An 18,037-nucleotide genomic window follows, 5' to 3' on the forward strand; every position below is an offset into this window, starting at 1 on the left:
ATATCCATAAAGTGCAACATCAATATCCACTTGTTTCTCTGTCGAGAAATGTGGGCCAAATCTTGCCTTCATTCAGATTAACTTTCAGTAAGTCGAGATAATGAATATTTCTATGTAATGTTTAGTAACACCTTTTGTTTTATCACCTAAGTGGTTTCACCTCGATCACTTTGGTGTGTCTTGCCATCTGTAATTACTGTTGCTGATTGTTTTTCGTGGGAGATTCATGAGGTCATGGCATTAGTCGCAGGTGTTTTGAGGAGGTGTCTTTTTTGTCAAGATTCTAACTGATCCTTTCCTTGCCCCCGTTTATTTATATCTTGTGAATCAGGGTCCCTTCTGGAATGCCTATTGATCAACCCCGCAACTAATGTCTGTCTTAAAATAATTTATATTAAACGTAAGTTATTGGCAGGTAAACGAAATTCATCTGTCATCCTATCTTCCTACTTACTCTATTAGCTGCATATAATTTATCACTTTTTATCAGCCAATTAATTACTTCCATATCAAATTGCTCCGCATTATCATGCAGAGGAGTGCACATAAGCCAGTGCTTGTCTAAGGCTGTGGTTTCTATTTTAATATAAAGGAGTACCTATACACCAGTGCTTGTCTATGGCTGTGGTCTCTAGTCTAATATAAAGGAGTACATATACACCAAAGCTTGTCTATGGCTGTGGTTTCTAGTCTAATATAAATGAGTACATATACACCAGTGCTTAACTATGGCTGTGGTCTCTAGTCTGATATAAAGGAGTACATATACACCAATGCTTGTCTATGGCTGTGGTCTCTAGTGTAATATAAAGGAGTACATATACACCAATGCTTGTCTATGGCTGTGGTCTTTAATCTAATATAATTGAGTACATATACACCAGTGCTTGACTATGGCTGTGGTCTCTAGTCTGATATAAATGAGTACATATACACTAGTGCTTGACTATGGCTGTGGTCTCTAGTCTGATATAAAGGAGTACATATACACCAATGCTTGTCTATGGCTGTGGTCTCTAGTCTAATATAAAGGAGTACATATACACCAATGCTTGTCTATGGCTGTGGTTTCTAGTCTAATATAAATGAGTACATATACACCAGTGCTTGACTATGGCTGTGGTCTCTAGTCTGATATAAAGGAGTACATATACACCAGTGCTTGACTATGGCTGTGGTCTCTAGTCTGATATAAAGGAGTACAATTACACCAATGCTTGTCTATGGCTGTGGTCTCTAGTGTAATATAAAGGAGTACATATACACCAATGCTTGTCTATGGCTGTGGTCTCTAGTGTAATATAAAGGAGTACATATACACCAATGCTTGTCTATGGCTGTGGTCTCTAGTGTAATATAAAGGAGTACATATACACCAATGCTTGTCTATGGCTGTGGTCTCTAGTGTAATATAAAGGAGTACATATACACCAGTGCTTGTCTATGGCTGTGGTCTCTAGTCTAATAAAAAGGAGTACATATACACCAGCTCAAATATACAGCTCAATCTCACCTTGACTAATTATTATTGATAGGAGGCTGAATGTGACAAGGTGGGAACAAAAAGTTTACTTGTTTTATAGGCAAATTAATGTCTGCCTTAAGCCCTAAATGAAGGCGCTAAGATTTAGCAATTTGTACAAACTATTTTTGACAAGTACTTATCATGCATTGACTGTACCAGTATCCTCAACAAGTACACATCATAAATTGACTGTACAAGTATCCTCAACAAGTACATATCATAAATTGACTGTACATGTATCCTCAACAAGTACACATCATAAATTGACTGTACATTGCGTAACTCTAGTTATCGCTCATTGCTCTGTAAACAGCTGCACACACTAACTTTCTGGCGACCAATGCAAAAATAACTCAATAGAAACACAATAAATGAGTCAGCTAAAAAGGGGGTGTAACATAGGAATTTTAATAACCTTATACAGTCACAAATTCTCCATGTTTAAATTTATGCTGAACCTTTCATAGATTTGTTTCCCTAAAGCCTGGTTCCCATATCGATTGCGAGACTCCAGCGGTAATTTGCGCAGCAAAACGCTTGCGACGCTAGGCTCGGCGGCATATGTTCACATAAAATTTGCATCGCTAAACATAATCGCGTAATCAAATAAAATGTTCGCTCGCCATGCCGTTTCTATAATGGTGACCTTCACCCTTACAGTGCATTTCAGGAAGGTTTTGCCTGCGGCCTTTTGCAAAATTTGAACAGCGTTAAACTGTTGCGTTGCCGCCGGCAACTACCGGCGGTACCGGGCGCGTAGGTTCCCCTTTTCATCGCTAATAGCCTGCGGTGCTGTCGCCGGTGCTTTGCGACGTATATGGGAACCAGGCTTTAGTCTGTTCTTTGAATGTAGGGCTTGTGAGGTGCTGCCCAGTATGTATTTTAAATTCTGACTATGCAATACTCCGTACATGCTAGCAATAAAGGCTCTTTGCACGGCATTTTGCAAATTTCGCGATATAAATAAAGCAATCGCTCAAAGCTTTCTCTCTGGCAAAAGAGGACAACTCTTCAAAATGGTCATTAATGAATGAATAATTGTTCTTGGTGATTATCCAGGCAGGTATAAGATATATAGCAACAATTAAGCTATTTTAATATTTTTATTATTCATGAAAAAGGAGATGTGATCGAAGCAAAATAGTCTACTTCATAGTTATTTTAGTACAATGTAGACTGTCACGCCTCCTCTCATCAATCTGTTCTTTTTTGCTGGATTCCTGGCTTTTCTTGATATGTTCTTAGCCATGACGACTCGCATTGCGCAATAAATGAAATCCATAATTTTTCTGTTGTTCAGCAGATAAACTTTTCTTGCACCTGGAGAGAAATGTTTTGTTGCAATTAGGTCTAGTATGTGGAGGTGAATCAAGCTTGTTGGCAAACACAGTGTGGCCGCAGGCAGGCTGTTTTGTGTGGTAGTTATCACTTATTCACCTTGAGAAGGAAGTTGTATTTACGGACCATTATAATTATCGCTCGCTATAACTCGCTATAATCAAAATGTTTCATTCACCATCCAGTATTCTTAGTTCCTCAAAAACATTTGGTGAATTCTTGATGCAAGACTTGTTAAAAGACACTCACACTGTCCCACAGCCTGTTCGCCGCCTGAACTCGACATGTACTAAGATAATGTCATTTTGGAATTGTATTAAGATTTCTGTTTCTGAAGACCTCAGATAGAGACATTTAATTATTTTATTGGCTCTGGAGGGGTGTGTCAGCTGCGTGCCTCGCCACCTATCTCCATGTATCATTTCCTTATGCCTCTCATGATTGAATCGCTTTCCTGTGATGTTTACTTTGTTCTCTCTCATAGAATATAATTGAGAGCTAGTCCATCCTCTTCCACCTTTCATCCGATAGTTACCTGTTCGGTATAGAAACACATCTAAAGCTATCAATTGTTTTACAGGATAAGACTAAATGTGCCTGTCAGAAACTCACATATGAAGGGCAGAAGTTCCTCCAGCCTTCTTTGCCTTTGGAGAAATCAGGCTACATCTATCGACGATTAGATGAAAATATAGTAACTGGGTGGGTAACGTGATCAGTGCTAACACTGAATGTTCAACTTGGCTACATGCTCTGAAATATACTATACAGAAGTAATTCGCAAATAAAATAACTTACTGTTTAGCTTTTTTCTGGGAAGCTGATCACCGTAAATAATTCATTACTAGCATGATATGTCAACTGAACCTGTAGGGTCATCCCCTTTCAATCAAAGTCATTGCCATGACCTTGCCAATGCTAGACGCTGATATGGCATGTACTACACTTGGCAACCGGTGGTGCCTAAGATATCAAACTAGCCTAGGCTTGTCAACATCTGACGATACACTAAGGCTAGGTCATGACAGCTGCTGGCTTTATTAATGAATTAGGATTAGTACATCAATGTTTACTAGCATTGCTCAAACATTGATTTTCATTATGTTTTTATTGTTAATTCTGTGCTCAATGCTTTCGCTGAAGTCTACCACTACACTTTTTGATAGTCTGTCTTTGTGACAGTCATGCTCTCGGTACTCGTCTGGTCAGCGATATAAACTAGTTTAATGGATGTTAATTCATCAGTCTTCCGAAGGCTTTCTTGAAGTCTTCCGGAAAGCCGCCTGTTGCCCACTGCACCAATTCCTTTCACTATTCTATATACTATCCTTCCAAATGTTAAGAAAATTCTGTTTTATGGCAGTTTCACTTTTCTATTGCCTTGATAACCCAACCCTCTGTAATATTCAATTCTTGCCTCATTTAGTGCCAGGTAAATCTTCTTTGCCATCATGTATAATAAGAAATGGTTTATAATTTTTAATCATTTTTGTATTTGTGATCCTCAAAGTCAGATAAATGTGGAAACCAACAATTATATGGAAAAGAAATTATTATTATTATTGTTAAGTTAATACTTGGTACTTCATTACAGTCAATCAATATGCTCTAATTTCACTATGCGGAATCACCTGCCACCGGTCTTCTTTCTAACCACAGCTCGTGCCGTTCTGAGCAATCTGACGACAGACGCGCGTCACTTCTTAAGCATGATAAATGGCAGGAACCATTCAACTCCTTGTAATTGTCTTTTCAAGAGATAAAAATATCCTTTTACATTCGCATATTCACTCAGCCTATCGTCATGTCTGGTGTAAAGTACATCACATCACCTCAACAGCGCTAATATTCCGATTAGTGTTTTTTAAGAAACACGAATTTTATATAATTAACCTTGTTGGCATTGCATCAGTCATCAGGTGCTGGAGTTTCCATTAATTTTCTGGCTGAAAACCTGATTTATTTTTGGCTGTAGGTTGAAAAAAGTAGAGGTGTTTCACTCAGTACTTCAGCTATGTGGTAGGACGAGCTTGATCCCATCTTTTGCTCTTGATGCTCTTCGTTGTTATTTTTCGGGTTTATTCAGTGCAGTAGAGTCAATGGTTGCTGGTCTTGTTAGGAATCTGATGATACCAGGTCGATTATGATGGACTGGAGGTAATAGGGTGATTGTTATTGGCTGATTGATAGGCTGATTTTGATAGAGTTGTTGTAATTGGCTGATCGTGATAGGCTAATTGTGATAGGTTGATTTTGATAGGCTGATTTCGATAGGCTGATTTTGATAGGCTTATTGTGATAATGTTTGTATGTATTTGTGATCGCCTAGCTGCTTGCTATTTTTAGAGTGTACGAGTGTAACTCCAAGTGTTCGTGTCGCAAAACCTGCTTCAACAGAGTCGTACAGAATACCCTCTCTGTCCGTCTTCAGATATTCAAAACCGAAAAAAGGTTAGCTAATTTTTTGTAAAATGTTATGATATTTTTTCCTTGGTCTGATAATGTGTAATTGCTGTAGGCCTCTAAACAAATACATATTGCATACTGCTCTTAATACATATTGCTATTTCTAGATGTTTCTCAGTGAACGCACAATGTAACCAGAGGAAGTAAAAAATTTTAACTTGACGAAAGTCGCACCATGCTGCAGACGTTTTACATACATGTCATGGTTACCTGATGTTCACTCGATAGATTTCAAGCCAAGTGCATTTGGGTGCATTCACAAGGCTTCCATGATCCCGTTGAATTAATAATACTAATTGATACCTTTATTTCAACTCTATTAGATTGTATTGGTGGATAAGCAATGGTATCAAGTAAGCTTTAACCCAATGAAATTGAGCTGAGCTGTAACCTTTTAGAAAAATTGATGTTCATCCACGAGGTATATTTATGTTTGCTAGAATGACCGTCAATATAACATTTCTTACCACGACAAGCTATGGCGTGTTAGTCAGAGGATCATTCTTTTCTATCACCAAAGCAAACTGGTCTGTTAGTATGTCATCATACAATAAATATATAGAAATGAAGGCTCTTTTCACGACATTCTGCAACTTTCATGATATAAATAGAGCTATTCACACAAAACTTTCTCTCTGGCAAAAGAAGACAACTCTTCAAGATGGTCATTAATAAATGACTAATTGTTCTCAGTGATTACTTCAGGCAGATGTAAGATTAGCTCAGGCCAATGATTGGAATCCGGTACTTGCGCAACTGTAGTTTTTCTTCCCTTTATCATATCTAAGTCATATCCTGTTCAGCCTACTTTTCATTATAAAATTGAAGCTTTCCTCAAGTTTGTCGGTCATGATAAATGTTGTTGAAGCATTAGCGTCACAGAACCTACTTTAACTTGTTTTTACATGATAAAGTTTACCATTTGACAGCGGCGAAAGTATATCTGCTGTTATGTATCATCTATTGTTGCCTTAATGAATATGGGGAGGTTGAGCTATGTAATCTGTATAGTTCATTGTTATAACCATTCATTTCCTTCTGCTCAACTTTATTATTGTATTGAAACGCTCCCAAAATTTTTCTACACAACTAGAACTCCTTGATCACAGACTTAGTATTGTTGTATATGCAGTATAAAGTCAACTCTAATGTATTATTTAAAATGCTTGTCCTTTATGATAATTAGTAAGAGGCTTGGTAGTTCAGGGACACTCTCATCAATAATTATATAAACGAAGCTTCCAATAGGCAAACACCTGAAGGAAATGTTAGTCTTCCTTCTGAGAAAGCCTCTTGCGTTGCAGCGTCTGATATTCAGTTGTCATCATGATGTTAATATTATTCTTTCATAGTATAATATTGTTGTAAGATTAGATAATCTTTATTTTCAGTAAGGAAAGGCTGTGACTAGCGAGGAAAGAGTTTTTTAGTTAAGTGTGTTGGCTTAACCGCAGATCATATATTACAGAGGCTGGGGTTTGAGATGCTTAGATGACGTTCCTAACGGTGGCTTCATATGTATTTACGCTGGCCAGTTGTTGTCAGAGGAGGGAGCTGATCAGGTAAACTTGAACAGATTTTAGAGTGAATTTTGTATCCTCTCCCTCTACTGTTTCTATCCCTTTCTAATTATCATATCAACCTTATTGTACTCGCTCACTCCTCGTCTCACTGTCCTTAATTGTTAACATACTTCAATCATCATCCCAATCTACATGTTCTTAGCCCATTCTTTAAAAAATTTACCAACTAAATTTACTGCTTTTGTCTGTCTAATGATATGTTCTGCACTGTGTCCTCCCACCGAGTACGAATAAATTAGGTAGAATAATATAATTGTGATTAAAGACGCGTAGGTGGTTATCTAGTCTACCGTATGAGCATAGTTTTACCTTATTAGTCTATACAAGACGGCTGGATCACCACATAGAAACCACACTGTTCAGAGGTTGTCAGTCTTTATACCAGAGACTGGGAGCTGTCAAGCAATCAAAGGCTGTATTGTGTGTGAATGAGCTGTTGTGGTTGGGTGCCTTTCTGACATCTCCTTCACCAAAGATTAAACTCCAACATCAGTGTGTCTGCCAATTAACAATGGCTGTTTGCTCTCTTTAGAGCATTACGAATCATCAATTCTGAATATCCCTGCTTAATGGTTTTGGAAAGAATATAACTTTTATAAGAGGTTTTGAGGGATTTCTGAGATAAACTCAATGAGGGAGGAGTCTGCTCTTCATTCTATATTGGTTGAATAACCTTCACAGTTTTATACCTAGATCGGTGCATCATAAATGTTTATATTTCATTGATCTTTATATTTCATAGATGCATATTTTTCATAAATTTGTACATTTCTTAGGCGTTTTTATCATAGATGTTCGTATCTCATAGACGTTGTTTTAATTTGACTAGCAGACGAGTTCAGCTTGAACTTGGCTGGCACAGTGGTTGTTATTACTACTCGTGTGGTTTCAGGAAACACAAGCTATGCATCACTCCATGCTGATAACCAGTTTGCTTCCAGTTTTCAAAGAAAAGCATTGGCAAGCTTCTCATTGACTGCCAATAGTAAGGGAAAGAATTCTCACTCTACTTGTCAAAACTTACATTGATAGCTGTTGGAGCAGTGCGTGCCTATTTGATTTGGTCACTCTACTGACATCAACTGCACCATTTTATTTGTAACTAGTACGTGTATTTTAACCAATCTGCTGTGAAGTAGACAGCAAACAGCACTTCTCTTAATTAAAGTTTTTACTTACCATACCGAAAGAGAGGTCAGTAATCAAGTAGACAACAGGTGAAGGTGAAGGACAGTGGATACCGACTGGTCTCAATCAGAACTTCGGAAGACAGAGTCTGAGATAATGACCAGTTTCAAATCTTGTGTCTTTCATATGCATTCCTTACGAACCATAATACATGCTACCGTAAAGGCATAATTTTCACGTTGACACATTATCTACTGATTTATATTTTCCAAAGGAAAATGATTTTGTGAAAAGGTATGAATTGACATTCTCAGAAATTGTTAAGCAAGTTAAGACAAGGCTGAATCATACTTGCAAAGGACGTCTGATATGGCAGTTTCGGGTAACCACAAGAAGAAATATATCATTGAGTAAATCTCCTGTTGCGCAGACCGGCGTTGCATGGCTATACAGCGCCAGCCATGCTATTTATAGTGTACCGCGTGTCACATTTTGTCCCTGAATCTAGCTACAATGATATATTTTGCGCTATATAGCCTGAGATCCTTCATAGATTCGTATACCAAGTTTCAGACTGTGTTTCAAATACAGATTCGTTAGAATCATTACCTCTGATGTACCCACCAAAAGTTGACAGCCTTTTTTGCAGAAGTAGAGTGCGCCATTATTTGGTACCCATAGCATTGTATGAAGTGTTTATGGCGCCTCTTCTTGCAGGGGGGCCGGGAGTACGGAGACGAGTACTTTGCGGAGTTAGACTTCATCGAGACGTGCGAAAATGTGAAGGAGGGTTATGAAGAAGATGTTGTGGACCCTGATGCTTCGTCTGAGGAGGATAAAGAAAAGTATGTTTCATGTTCATAGATGTGAATGTATGGTGATATATAGTGATACAAGTGACAGATGGTGATACAAGTGACAGATGTTCATACAAGTGACAAATAGTGATACAAGTGACAGATGGTGATACAAGTGACAGATAGTGATGCAAGTGACAGATAGTGATACAAGTGACAGATGGTTATACAAGTAACAGATAGTGGTACAAGTGACAGATAGGGATACAAGTAACAGATAGTGAATACAAACGTTCTCACAACCCATTTTATAAGCTGATCAATTGAAAAGTTTAACCGCATCAGATCTCCGATTGTAAAATCAGCTAACACGTTTATATATTGTTTTTGGAGGTTTTGTATGGTAGAAGTAGTTTGGAAGGTTTTACATAGTGCTGGGAGGTATTATATCTAAAAGCAGTTGAAAGGTTTTATATAGTGCTGGGAAGTCTTGCATCTAAAAGCAGGTAAAAGAAGTAAAAGGTTTTGTATATTGTTGAAAGGTCTGTGTTATCTAAAGCTGAGAGAGACTCCCTCGTAGAATCTACGTCGATATTAGTGTAAACTTGTATTTTTTGTACAGATTTCACGATTCATGTACATCACATATAGATATATGGTAAGGAAACCCAAGGTAGACCGAGAACGGTTTAATTGCCAGGATGGCTTCCTGTAGCGCAGTTATAGCTAGACACTTCAACACTAGCCTCATCACTTTGGCACATCGCACTACAGCCTTAGCTCGGATTGGAATATTCATGACACAATGCATGAAAAATAGACCCTACCACTGGTTAAAATATTTATGCAGTATTCGTGTGTTCTTACGGAATGTATGTCTGTAAAGTTTATGTCTACGGAATACGCATATGACATTCGCAGTTTGATCGCATACTTATCCTAGTTGTAGAAGAATTTGATAATTTTTGTCACGAAAATTGTATGTGGTGACTGAGTCGTTTATCACCTTCGCTCTCTCAATGCCAGATATTTTTATGCGTGCACCAGAGGGATGTGTAGGGAATCCAAAAGGACTCTCAATAACAAGCCTCAGTTAAACGGTACTGACCATAGAGCATAAACATGTCTAATGTCCATATACATGTAATTACATAATTACATAAAATGTGCTAAGGTTTTGCGAATAATAAGTGTCAAACGTTTATTATTTTTTTCAAATTTAATCGCATTGCTATTTTCATCATCACCTTCAAAGCATGCCGGTTGCGTGTTATTTTATCTGCTCTCTCGAGCTCTAGTTCTGCCATCTGATAACTTGAATGATTTACAGTTTTTCAATTTGCATCCATCCTGCGTCGCATGCCACTTTTATTTTGTAAGGTATTCTTTGGCTTTAGCGGTCACTGACTATGGCTGTCACTGATTGTAGCTGTCACTCACTACAGCTGTCAATCACTATAGCTGTCACTGACTATAGCTGTCACTGACTATAACTGTCACTGACTATAGCTGTCACTGACTATAACTGTCACTGACTATAACTGTCACTGACTGACTATAGCTGTCACTGATTACAGTCTCGAAAGGGATAGGGCCTCACTCATTAGCAGAGCGACTGGACGAGCCACTAATAAGGAAAATCTTAGCTGACAGAAAATAATGTGTAAACTTTGAGCAAATTGTGCGAGTGACAGAGCTATACCTACTGTAAATATTACAGTGGTTATAGCTGGCTGATACACCTTAGCTTGTTTTAAAGGCAATAAATGAGCATGATTTCTTGTTGCTCTTTCCTTCAGTAACCAAAAAAATTTTTTCGGTTATGGTATACAAATAGAATGTGGCCATTAAAAACTGTCTTAGACTTGACAAGCAAATTTGTCTACCACTTTTTCTCGCATCCAGAGAGTGTTTTAGGGATTAGCCTGGTCTTATACAACTCAGAACATTGCTTTTGTCTTACATCCAGTGTATTCTATGTAATACAAGGATTTATCTAATGCGTTGAAACTTTGTGTTGATTTCGCTCTCTAGCGTGATAACGTTTTGCTAATCCCAGATGTCCGTAAGTTGGCTCACTTCGTTTTCCGATTGTTCATAGCATTTGAAATCTGTTGGAGGATCATGTTCTTGTTAAAGAAATGTTCCATGTTGAGCCACTTGCAATGAGTCAAACCAAGTTTTGCACGCATGGTTAAACTGTGTATCAGCCGGGGAGAGATAGCGCTTTCTGGTTACAAATCATTACACGCCACACTCGATACCCTTGTCTAGTAGTTTTAACATCGGGTTAGCATTTATACAAACTGTTTGAAGCCAGCCAGGACTCTGCCAGGCTCGGTACACGTAGCAAATGAAACATAACGTGTAACCAAAATTTGATCAGGGTTGTCTCTTTAAATTTTGGCGTTTACACCTAACAATGAACTGACTGGCCATTCAGATAGGTAGAGTAGTTGAATATTGGTGCCAGATAGTATCATCCAAGCAACTAAAGGAATCTTTTATATAAAATTTTACTTTGTAGACAGAGTGCGTGGAATTTGATATTTTTGTAAATTACTAGTTGTTGCCATGCTGTGATTATAAATGAGCTTAGGAATTGTGGTACGATTTATAACTGGACAGATATTAGATCTAATTCCTGGTATTCGTTGTCAGGGCGATGATGCGACCATGGCAACATATCTTCACCTTGGCCATTCTATGCAATGTTTTCTTGTTAAATTCCTCCTTAACCAACCTGTATCTTCATCATATAGCATCTTTGTTATAGCATAAAAAGCACTCGCCTGTCATTCAATGCCTAGGGCACTGTACTGCTCAGCTTTTCTCATGTAGTGCTGTAATGTTCTTAACATATAATCTATGTTCTTAGTCCTACAGAACTAAGCGTGGGCAGCTCTGTTGGCAATGAACTGAAACACGCATTTGCTGATCTGATATGGTAAAAGAAACTGGCTCTTATGCTATGGTGTGGAACTTCTTTTCTTTGATCATCAAAGTGCTGATTTAGTCTGTGGCACTCACAAACCTAGCTAGTAGGTCAAGAACCTAAAAGGGCATCTTGACCTAGTATTTGTTTTGCATCCATTAGCACTTGCTATTGTAGTACAAACTACTTAGCTTTGTGTGCTCTCCTTGTACGCCTTCCTTTGATTCAAATTCCGCTGTTGAAAGTCTTTTTTATAATGTTATCTGTTAGCGGAATTAAGTATCAATACAAATTACTATTCCTTGAGGGTCATCTTGTTACCTTCCATTCATGATATACTGTCATGTCAAATATGCTGTATAGTCTGAGAGGTGATATGGTGTATAGTGTGAGAGGAAATATGCTGTATAGTCTGAGAAGGGAATATGGTGTATAGTCTGAGAGAAGGATATGGTGTATAGTCTGAGAGAAGGATATGGTGTATAGTCTGAAAGGGGATATGGTGTATAGTCTGAGAAGGGAATATGGTGTATAGTCTGAGAAGGGAATATGGTGTATAGTCTGAGAGGAGGATATGGTGTATAGTCTGAGAGGGAATATGGTGTATAGTCTGAGAGGGGATATGCTGTATAGTCTGAGAGGGGAATATGGTGTATAGTCTGAGAGAGGATATGGTGTATAGTCTGAGAGGGGATCTACTGTATAGTCTGAGTGGGGCTATGGTTTATAGTCTGAAAGGGGGATGTGATGTATAATATGAGAGGCGGATATGGTGTATAGTCTGAGAGGGGGATAAATTGTGTATATTTTGAGAGGGGAATATGGGGTATAGTAAAAGCATCAAAAGGTCGGGGTTGGTTAAAGTGTTGCTATCTCGATATCCTTTGCAGGTCTGATTCAGATTGGGAAGGCAGCAGCTCCGGCAGCGAGGTAAACACTAACTTGTCAGTGAGAAAGCAACTCCGACCTAAGAGTCGACGATCAAAAGCAGGCATTTCCGAGGAAGAGGAGGCCAAAAGTAAAAAGACAGAAAAGGAAAGTGAGGAACAGACAGGAGAGAAGAGTATGTGTTGCCTAATACTCACAAGTATTCTGGTTATTATCAATCGTAAAAACGATATTTTAGTTTCTCATGTGTAAAGTCTGGTCACCGTCCATCAACCATTGCCAAATAAATAGTTAAGGTTTGGCTTTTTCTCTTTCTTTGAATATTGATGCGGTGAAGTGACATTGATATTCACATATGCACCTTGATGCTTCCTGCTTTGACATCTGCTTTGATGGTATATTCACAATTTGGGATGTCTCAGTCCTGACTGCCTTCGAAACTGTTGGCTCTTTCTACAATTGTATCAGCTGATCTATGTTGTAATGGGTAACTCTTTCTACAATTGTATCAGCTGATCTATATTGTAATGGGTAACTCTTTCTACAATTTTAGCAGATGGTCTACTTTGTTACGGTTGGCTCATTTGGATTTGTTAGCCACCCTTGTTGTTCTGTCTACTAGTCAAGAACGAATCTTCATTTCTACAAAGCTGCGCTTGAAAGTTATCAAAAAATATTCAAGCATGTTGTTATGACATGTCGTTTTACAGACAAAACATGAAAAGGAATCATTAAACATGGTCTTGGAGGCGTAACTCCGTTTGTTGAACTATCACTATGGAGGGTATTATTAAATAAAACCAGCTTGTTAAAAATTATACTGAAGTAAACATTAGCATGGGTGATTAGCCTGTATACCTAGTAAAGTATTAACACAGCAATCCTTGTCAACCGTCTATGTTGTCATGGCTTTGTATTACTTTGCTACGATACGCTTTTTATTTTAAGAGTATTGTCAGGTCTGAATATATGGTCAGGTTTAGTGGCCTCTCTATTGCAAAGAATGCACCAAGAAGAATTAGTCAAGGTGGATGCGGTGTGAAGCGATGTAGTAGGGATGGGACCCTCATTATTCATCACCATATCGCTTTTCCCGGAGTATCTGAACTTACTTGTTCATGTCGAGCTTTAGGCTTCAATTACTGCTATTGCATGCGGTTGTCATCAGAGATAAGCCACGCATTGTTTCAAAATCATGATGGTAAAGGTTTCCTCTTCTGTTTCTAAAAATACTTTGAACTGAGCGCTCAATTTGGTTCTATAATAGCTAATTGATATAGTGACCCAGGTGAAAGTTATTGTTTGTGGAGGAGAAATTTATTGTTGTTATCCTCGCTTCACCTCCTCTCAGTCATGTTATTTCTCACAGTCTTTCATAGATAGGAGATCTTTTGAAAGTTCAAGGAGGTGGAGCTATTTGCCTCATACCTGATTAGATCTACCCACTGATTCTCATCGCACCTTTTGGAATGTCATCAGACATTTCATCGGTATATGCACCATCTCAATTAAGCTTATGCGTCTCCATTTTATCTTGTAGAGGCTGCTCCAAAATCTATTCGCTCTTACTTTGATGAAGACTTGCCCTATGTGATGGACGCGAAAACAAGCGGCAACCTCGGCAGATACCTGAATGTAGGTGAAGGTCGCGTATTGACACAAAGGTTGACCTAGTTGCCATAATAGCTGCTTGGTGCCCTTAACCATCTACATTTATTTGCAAGCTGTAATGGTCGTGACTTACCCTTGTGAGCTCTAAAGTTAATTACTATCTCTTAGACTGTGATAAATGCATTGAGGAGATGGGCAATGTCAAGGGCAAAGATATAGTATAGTGCGCACAAGGAAGTAGTGAGTCAAATCCTATCATTGTTATTCAACTGGAATGAAGGTTACCAGTTATCATTTATTTAAAAGCAAAAAATGAACTTCTTTTAAACTTAAACTTTTAAACTTATCTACCAAAGTTCTTTGAATTTAAATCTCGTTCCTTTGCTCTAAGGAGTGAGATGAGTCTAAGAAGCTATTTATGATAACCAACTGTACAGAGTTTCTTATAGCCCTATAGAGATACACAGTGATAAATTTCTTATTTTACGCAGAGCGTAGCATTGTATAACAAATCATTTCTGTCATAACCACTTACTTAAAAAGTGCCATTTGACATGTTATGACATCATAGATCTAGCCAAAAAAGGCTTTCTCATTCTACCTTTTTATCAATTAATTAATTTATTTTCTGTCGTGCCTGTTTCCGTAGCACAATTAACTTTGCGCGTCTTTTGACACCGCTAGATTGCATCACTTATGGTTGCTTACAAGTCTGTGGGAGGAGTGTCAAAGTATTTCCATATCTGATCAATTACAGGCCAGAAGTTAACTTTTGCCTTTTGTTGTATGTTACAGCATAGCTGCGATCCTAACGTCTTTGTACAGAATGTGTTTGTTGATACGCATGACCCTCGATTCCCATGGATTGCCTTCTTTGCCAACACGTATGTAAATATATGGCATAAGCTATGCAGCTAGGAACACTAGGGTTTTATGTTGTTTTCTAATGTAAAAATGTGGCTGTCTGAATGCAAGAACTTTTGGCAAAAGTGGTCGCTAATGATCTTCCAGGATGCATGAGTGATGAATATTGCGTTTAAACGCAAGCACACACTTCCCACTCTGTGTGACACCTACATGGTGACTAGCAGTAGTCGGTGCTTGTTGTCCTGACTCATGCGGCCACACGCTTCTCTTGTTGCAGGTTTATCAGAGCTGGCTCAGAGTTGACGTGGGATTATGGGTATCAGCCAGGCATTGTTGAAGGAAAGGTCATGTATTGCTACTGTGGATCTAGCAATTGTAGAGGAAGGCTTCTATAAATGTGTACATCTTACATCAGCGTTCAAGCAAGACCTTTACTCTTAGCCTGTGGTAACAACTATCGTGCGGGACTTGCCCTTTGCTCCAAACATTTTGCGTTGTCGAAATTCGTGCTGCAGATATGATGAGCGCTAGTACATGGTATAGTGAAGGGATGGTATATATGGCTTGTATGGCAATAACACTGTTGTGAAATCTTTCGGCATCTACTAGGGTAGAGATAATCCGTGGCTCTAGAGAAAGGCTTAAAGATTTTATCCAGTGCTGAGCGGCTTATTTCATAGTTTGATTGACAAGGAAAGTTGGGTGTCTTTGTACATAGAGGTTTGTAGATACCGCTGTAGGCCTACTTTAATAGTAGCATGTCTGTATACGGTGTACTTTTCAATATATTACAGCCAATACAAATCTCTCGTCTCAATACCTGTATTTAGAATATTGCCAGTTGCTCTCTTTTACAAGTGTCTAGTTGTGCCTTTCCACGTTTTACTGTTGCTCTTAGTTATGAGTGATGAAAACGCTATTAACTTAGATCAAGACCACAAGGTCAGATACCCTTCTCTCACTCCAGCAACAGTCGGTGTAATATACAAAGCCACCACATGTTGATCGCAGGCTAAGTGCTTCTGTGTCTTTCCGTTCAATTGTTTATATCAGATGCATAGCGCTAATTTTTTTATGTGTATTTGAAGTGTACAGCTGCGATGTTTATTAATTTAGCTCATGTTCTGACAGTTCAGTAGGTAAAACACCCTCTTTCTAACAACATGTGTCTACTGAAACCAAAGTTGTAAAATACTAAGATCGTAGTAATTGGTCACTCGGTAAAGTGTCGTCTAAGCAAAGCAACTCCATTGGCTTATAAGGTATACAAATAATGTAATATACATGTAGAATTTTTTTCTGTTTATTGACTTGAATACCTAGAGTATGTTGACCTGAGCATTTCAAGTATGCTGAGCTGAGCACCTAAAGTAAATTGAGTGATTTGATGTTCATTAAATTGATTAAATTTTATTTAAAAAAGCATTTTGGATAAAAGCAAGTTTGCTTTACTCTATACTATTAAGGTAGTCCATGTTAGTTACACTGCATAGTGAAGGTAGTCCGTGTTAGTTACACTGCATAGTGAAGGTAGTCCGTCTTAGTTACACTGCATAGTGAAGGTAGTCCATGTTAGTTACACTGCACAGTGAAGGTAGTCCATGTTAGTTACACTGCATAGTGAAGGTAGTCCATGTTAGTTACACTGCATAGTGAAGGTAGTCCGTCTTAGTTACACTGCATAGTGAAGGTAGTCCATGTTAGTTACACTGCACAGTGAAGGTAGTCCATGTTAGTTACACTGCATAGTGAAGGTAGTCCGTGTTAGTTACACTGCATAGTGAAGGTAGTCCGTGTTAGTTACACTGCATAGTGAAGGTAGTCCGTGTTAGTTACACTGCATAGTGAAGGTAGTCTGTATTAGTTACACTGCATAGTGAAGGTAGTCCGTGTTAGTTACACTGCATAATGAAGGTAGTCCATGTTAGTTACACTGCACAGTGAAGGTAGTCTGTATTAGTTACACTGCACAGTGAAGGTAGTCCATGTTAGTTACACTACATAGTGAAAGTAGTCTGTGGTAGTTAGACTGCATATACAGCTATCGACCAAGATTGCTTCAGCGGTTAGCTTTTCAAGTTGGTAGTATGGTTGTTATAATAAGTCATAACTGTGACCCAGTTTTGAGTTTCAAATTTCTGTAAAACTGCTACTTCTGCTGTAGCTATTTTTAGGTTACCTCTAAGTATAAAAGGTAGCCTGATGGCTGCATGTAGGACTTACATTCACTAGTCGGCGCGTTTAACCCCAGTCCATCTTGTTTGTGAACATGAGCTGTTACAATTGCACACATCTCATAGGTATATGTAATACGTGTGTTACTCACTTAATGGAGCATGAGTAGGAAGGCCTAGTGTGCAAAACCAACAGAAATTGTTGACTTAGTTTTTCTCTGAAAGGTTGGGAGGTAATTTCAGTCAGAGTGTTTCCATTCGTGAAGTTCTGAAATTTGCACCCTAGCGCGTGGGGATGCTTTGAGGTTCATCATGTCGGATGGTCCTCTTCACACCATAATTAAACAAATTAAATCTAACGTTGCTGAACCAGCAGTTTAGATCGAGTTTATTTATCAAGTCTCTAATTCTACGCAATCTCAAATAGCTGTGAAATTGTTGATGGTAAACTTAGTTGATAGTTGGTGTGTGTGTGGATGGGAAACAAAAGGGTGGGACACCATCAATTTAAAATTTTGTATATAATTACCCCACCCTTGCTGTTAAAAACATGCTTTGGTACAGGCGTATTCAAATTTAGACATTCTGCTTCCCCGCATGACAACCAATCGTGCATGAAGTTTTTATAACGTCCCAATCGCAATGAATTGTGGTTACCTTGGCAACTTGCTTTTGTCACGGTTAGTCCTGAACATCAACCGAGATCAGTATACGGCAAGGCCGTT

At 38.4% G+C, this 18,037-nt stretch overlaps 1 protein-coding gene across 1 annotated transcript in view; it reads left to right on the forward strand.

The window, feature by feature from the left end:
- Window positions 1-15,924, forward strand: part of LOC137391186 (histone-lysine N-methyltransferase eggless-like) — a 44,850-nt gene extending 28,926 nt beyond the window's left edge. Inside the window, exons 17-24 of the mRNA XM_068077572.1 lie at window positions 3,444-3,565; window positions 5,210-5,314; window positions 6,798-6,891; window positions 8,758-8,885; window positions 12,663-12,835; window positions 14,201-14,295; window positions 15,067-15,155; window positions 15,416-15,924. Coding sequence (XP_067933673.1) covers window positions 3,444-3,565; window positions 5,210-5,314; window positions 6,798-6,891; window positions 8,758-8,885; window positions 12,663-12,835; window positions 14,201-14,295; window positions 15,067-15,155; window positions 15,416-15,533 — 924 coding nt within the window. The 3' untranslated portion in view covers window positions 15,534-15,924. The remainder of the gene's footprint in view (window positions 1-3,443; window positions 3,566-5,209; window positions 5,315-6,797; window positions 6,892-8,757; window positions 8,886-12,662; window positions 12,836-14,200; window positions 14,296-15,066; window positions 15,156-15,415) is intronic.
- The last annotated feature ends 2,113 nt before the right edge of the window (window positions 15,925-18,037 follow it).

This window comes from Watersipora subatra, chromosome 3 (assembly GCF_963576615.1).
Source record: "Watersipora subatra chromosome 3, tzWatSuba1.1, whole genome shotgun sequence".
NCBI classification, from domain to species: Eukaryota; Metazoa; Bryozoa; class Gymnolaemata; order Cheilostomatida; family Watersiporidae; genus Watersipora; species Watersipora subatra.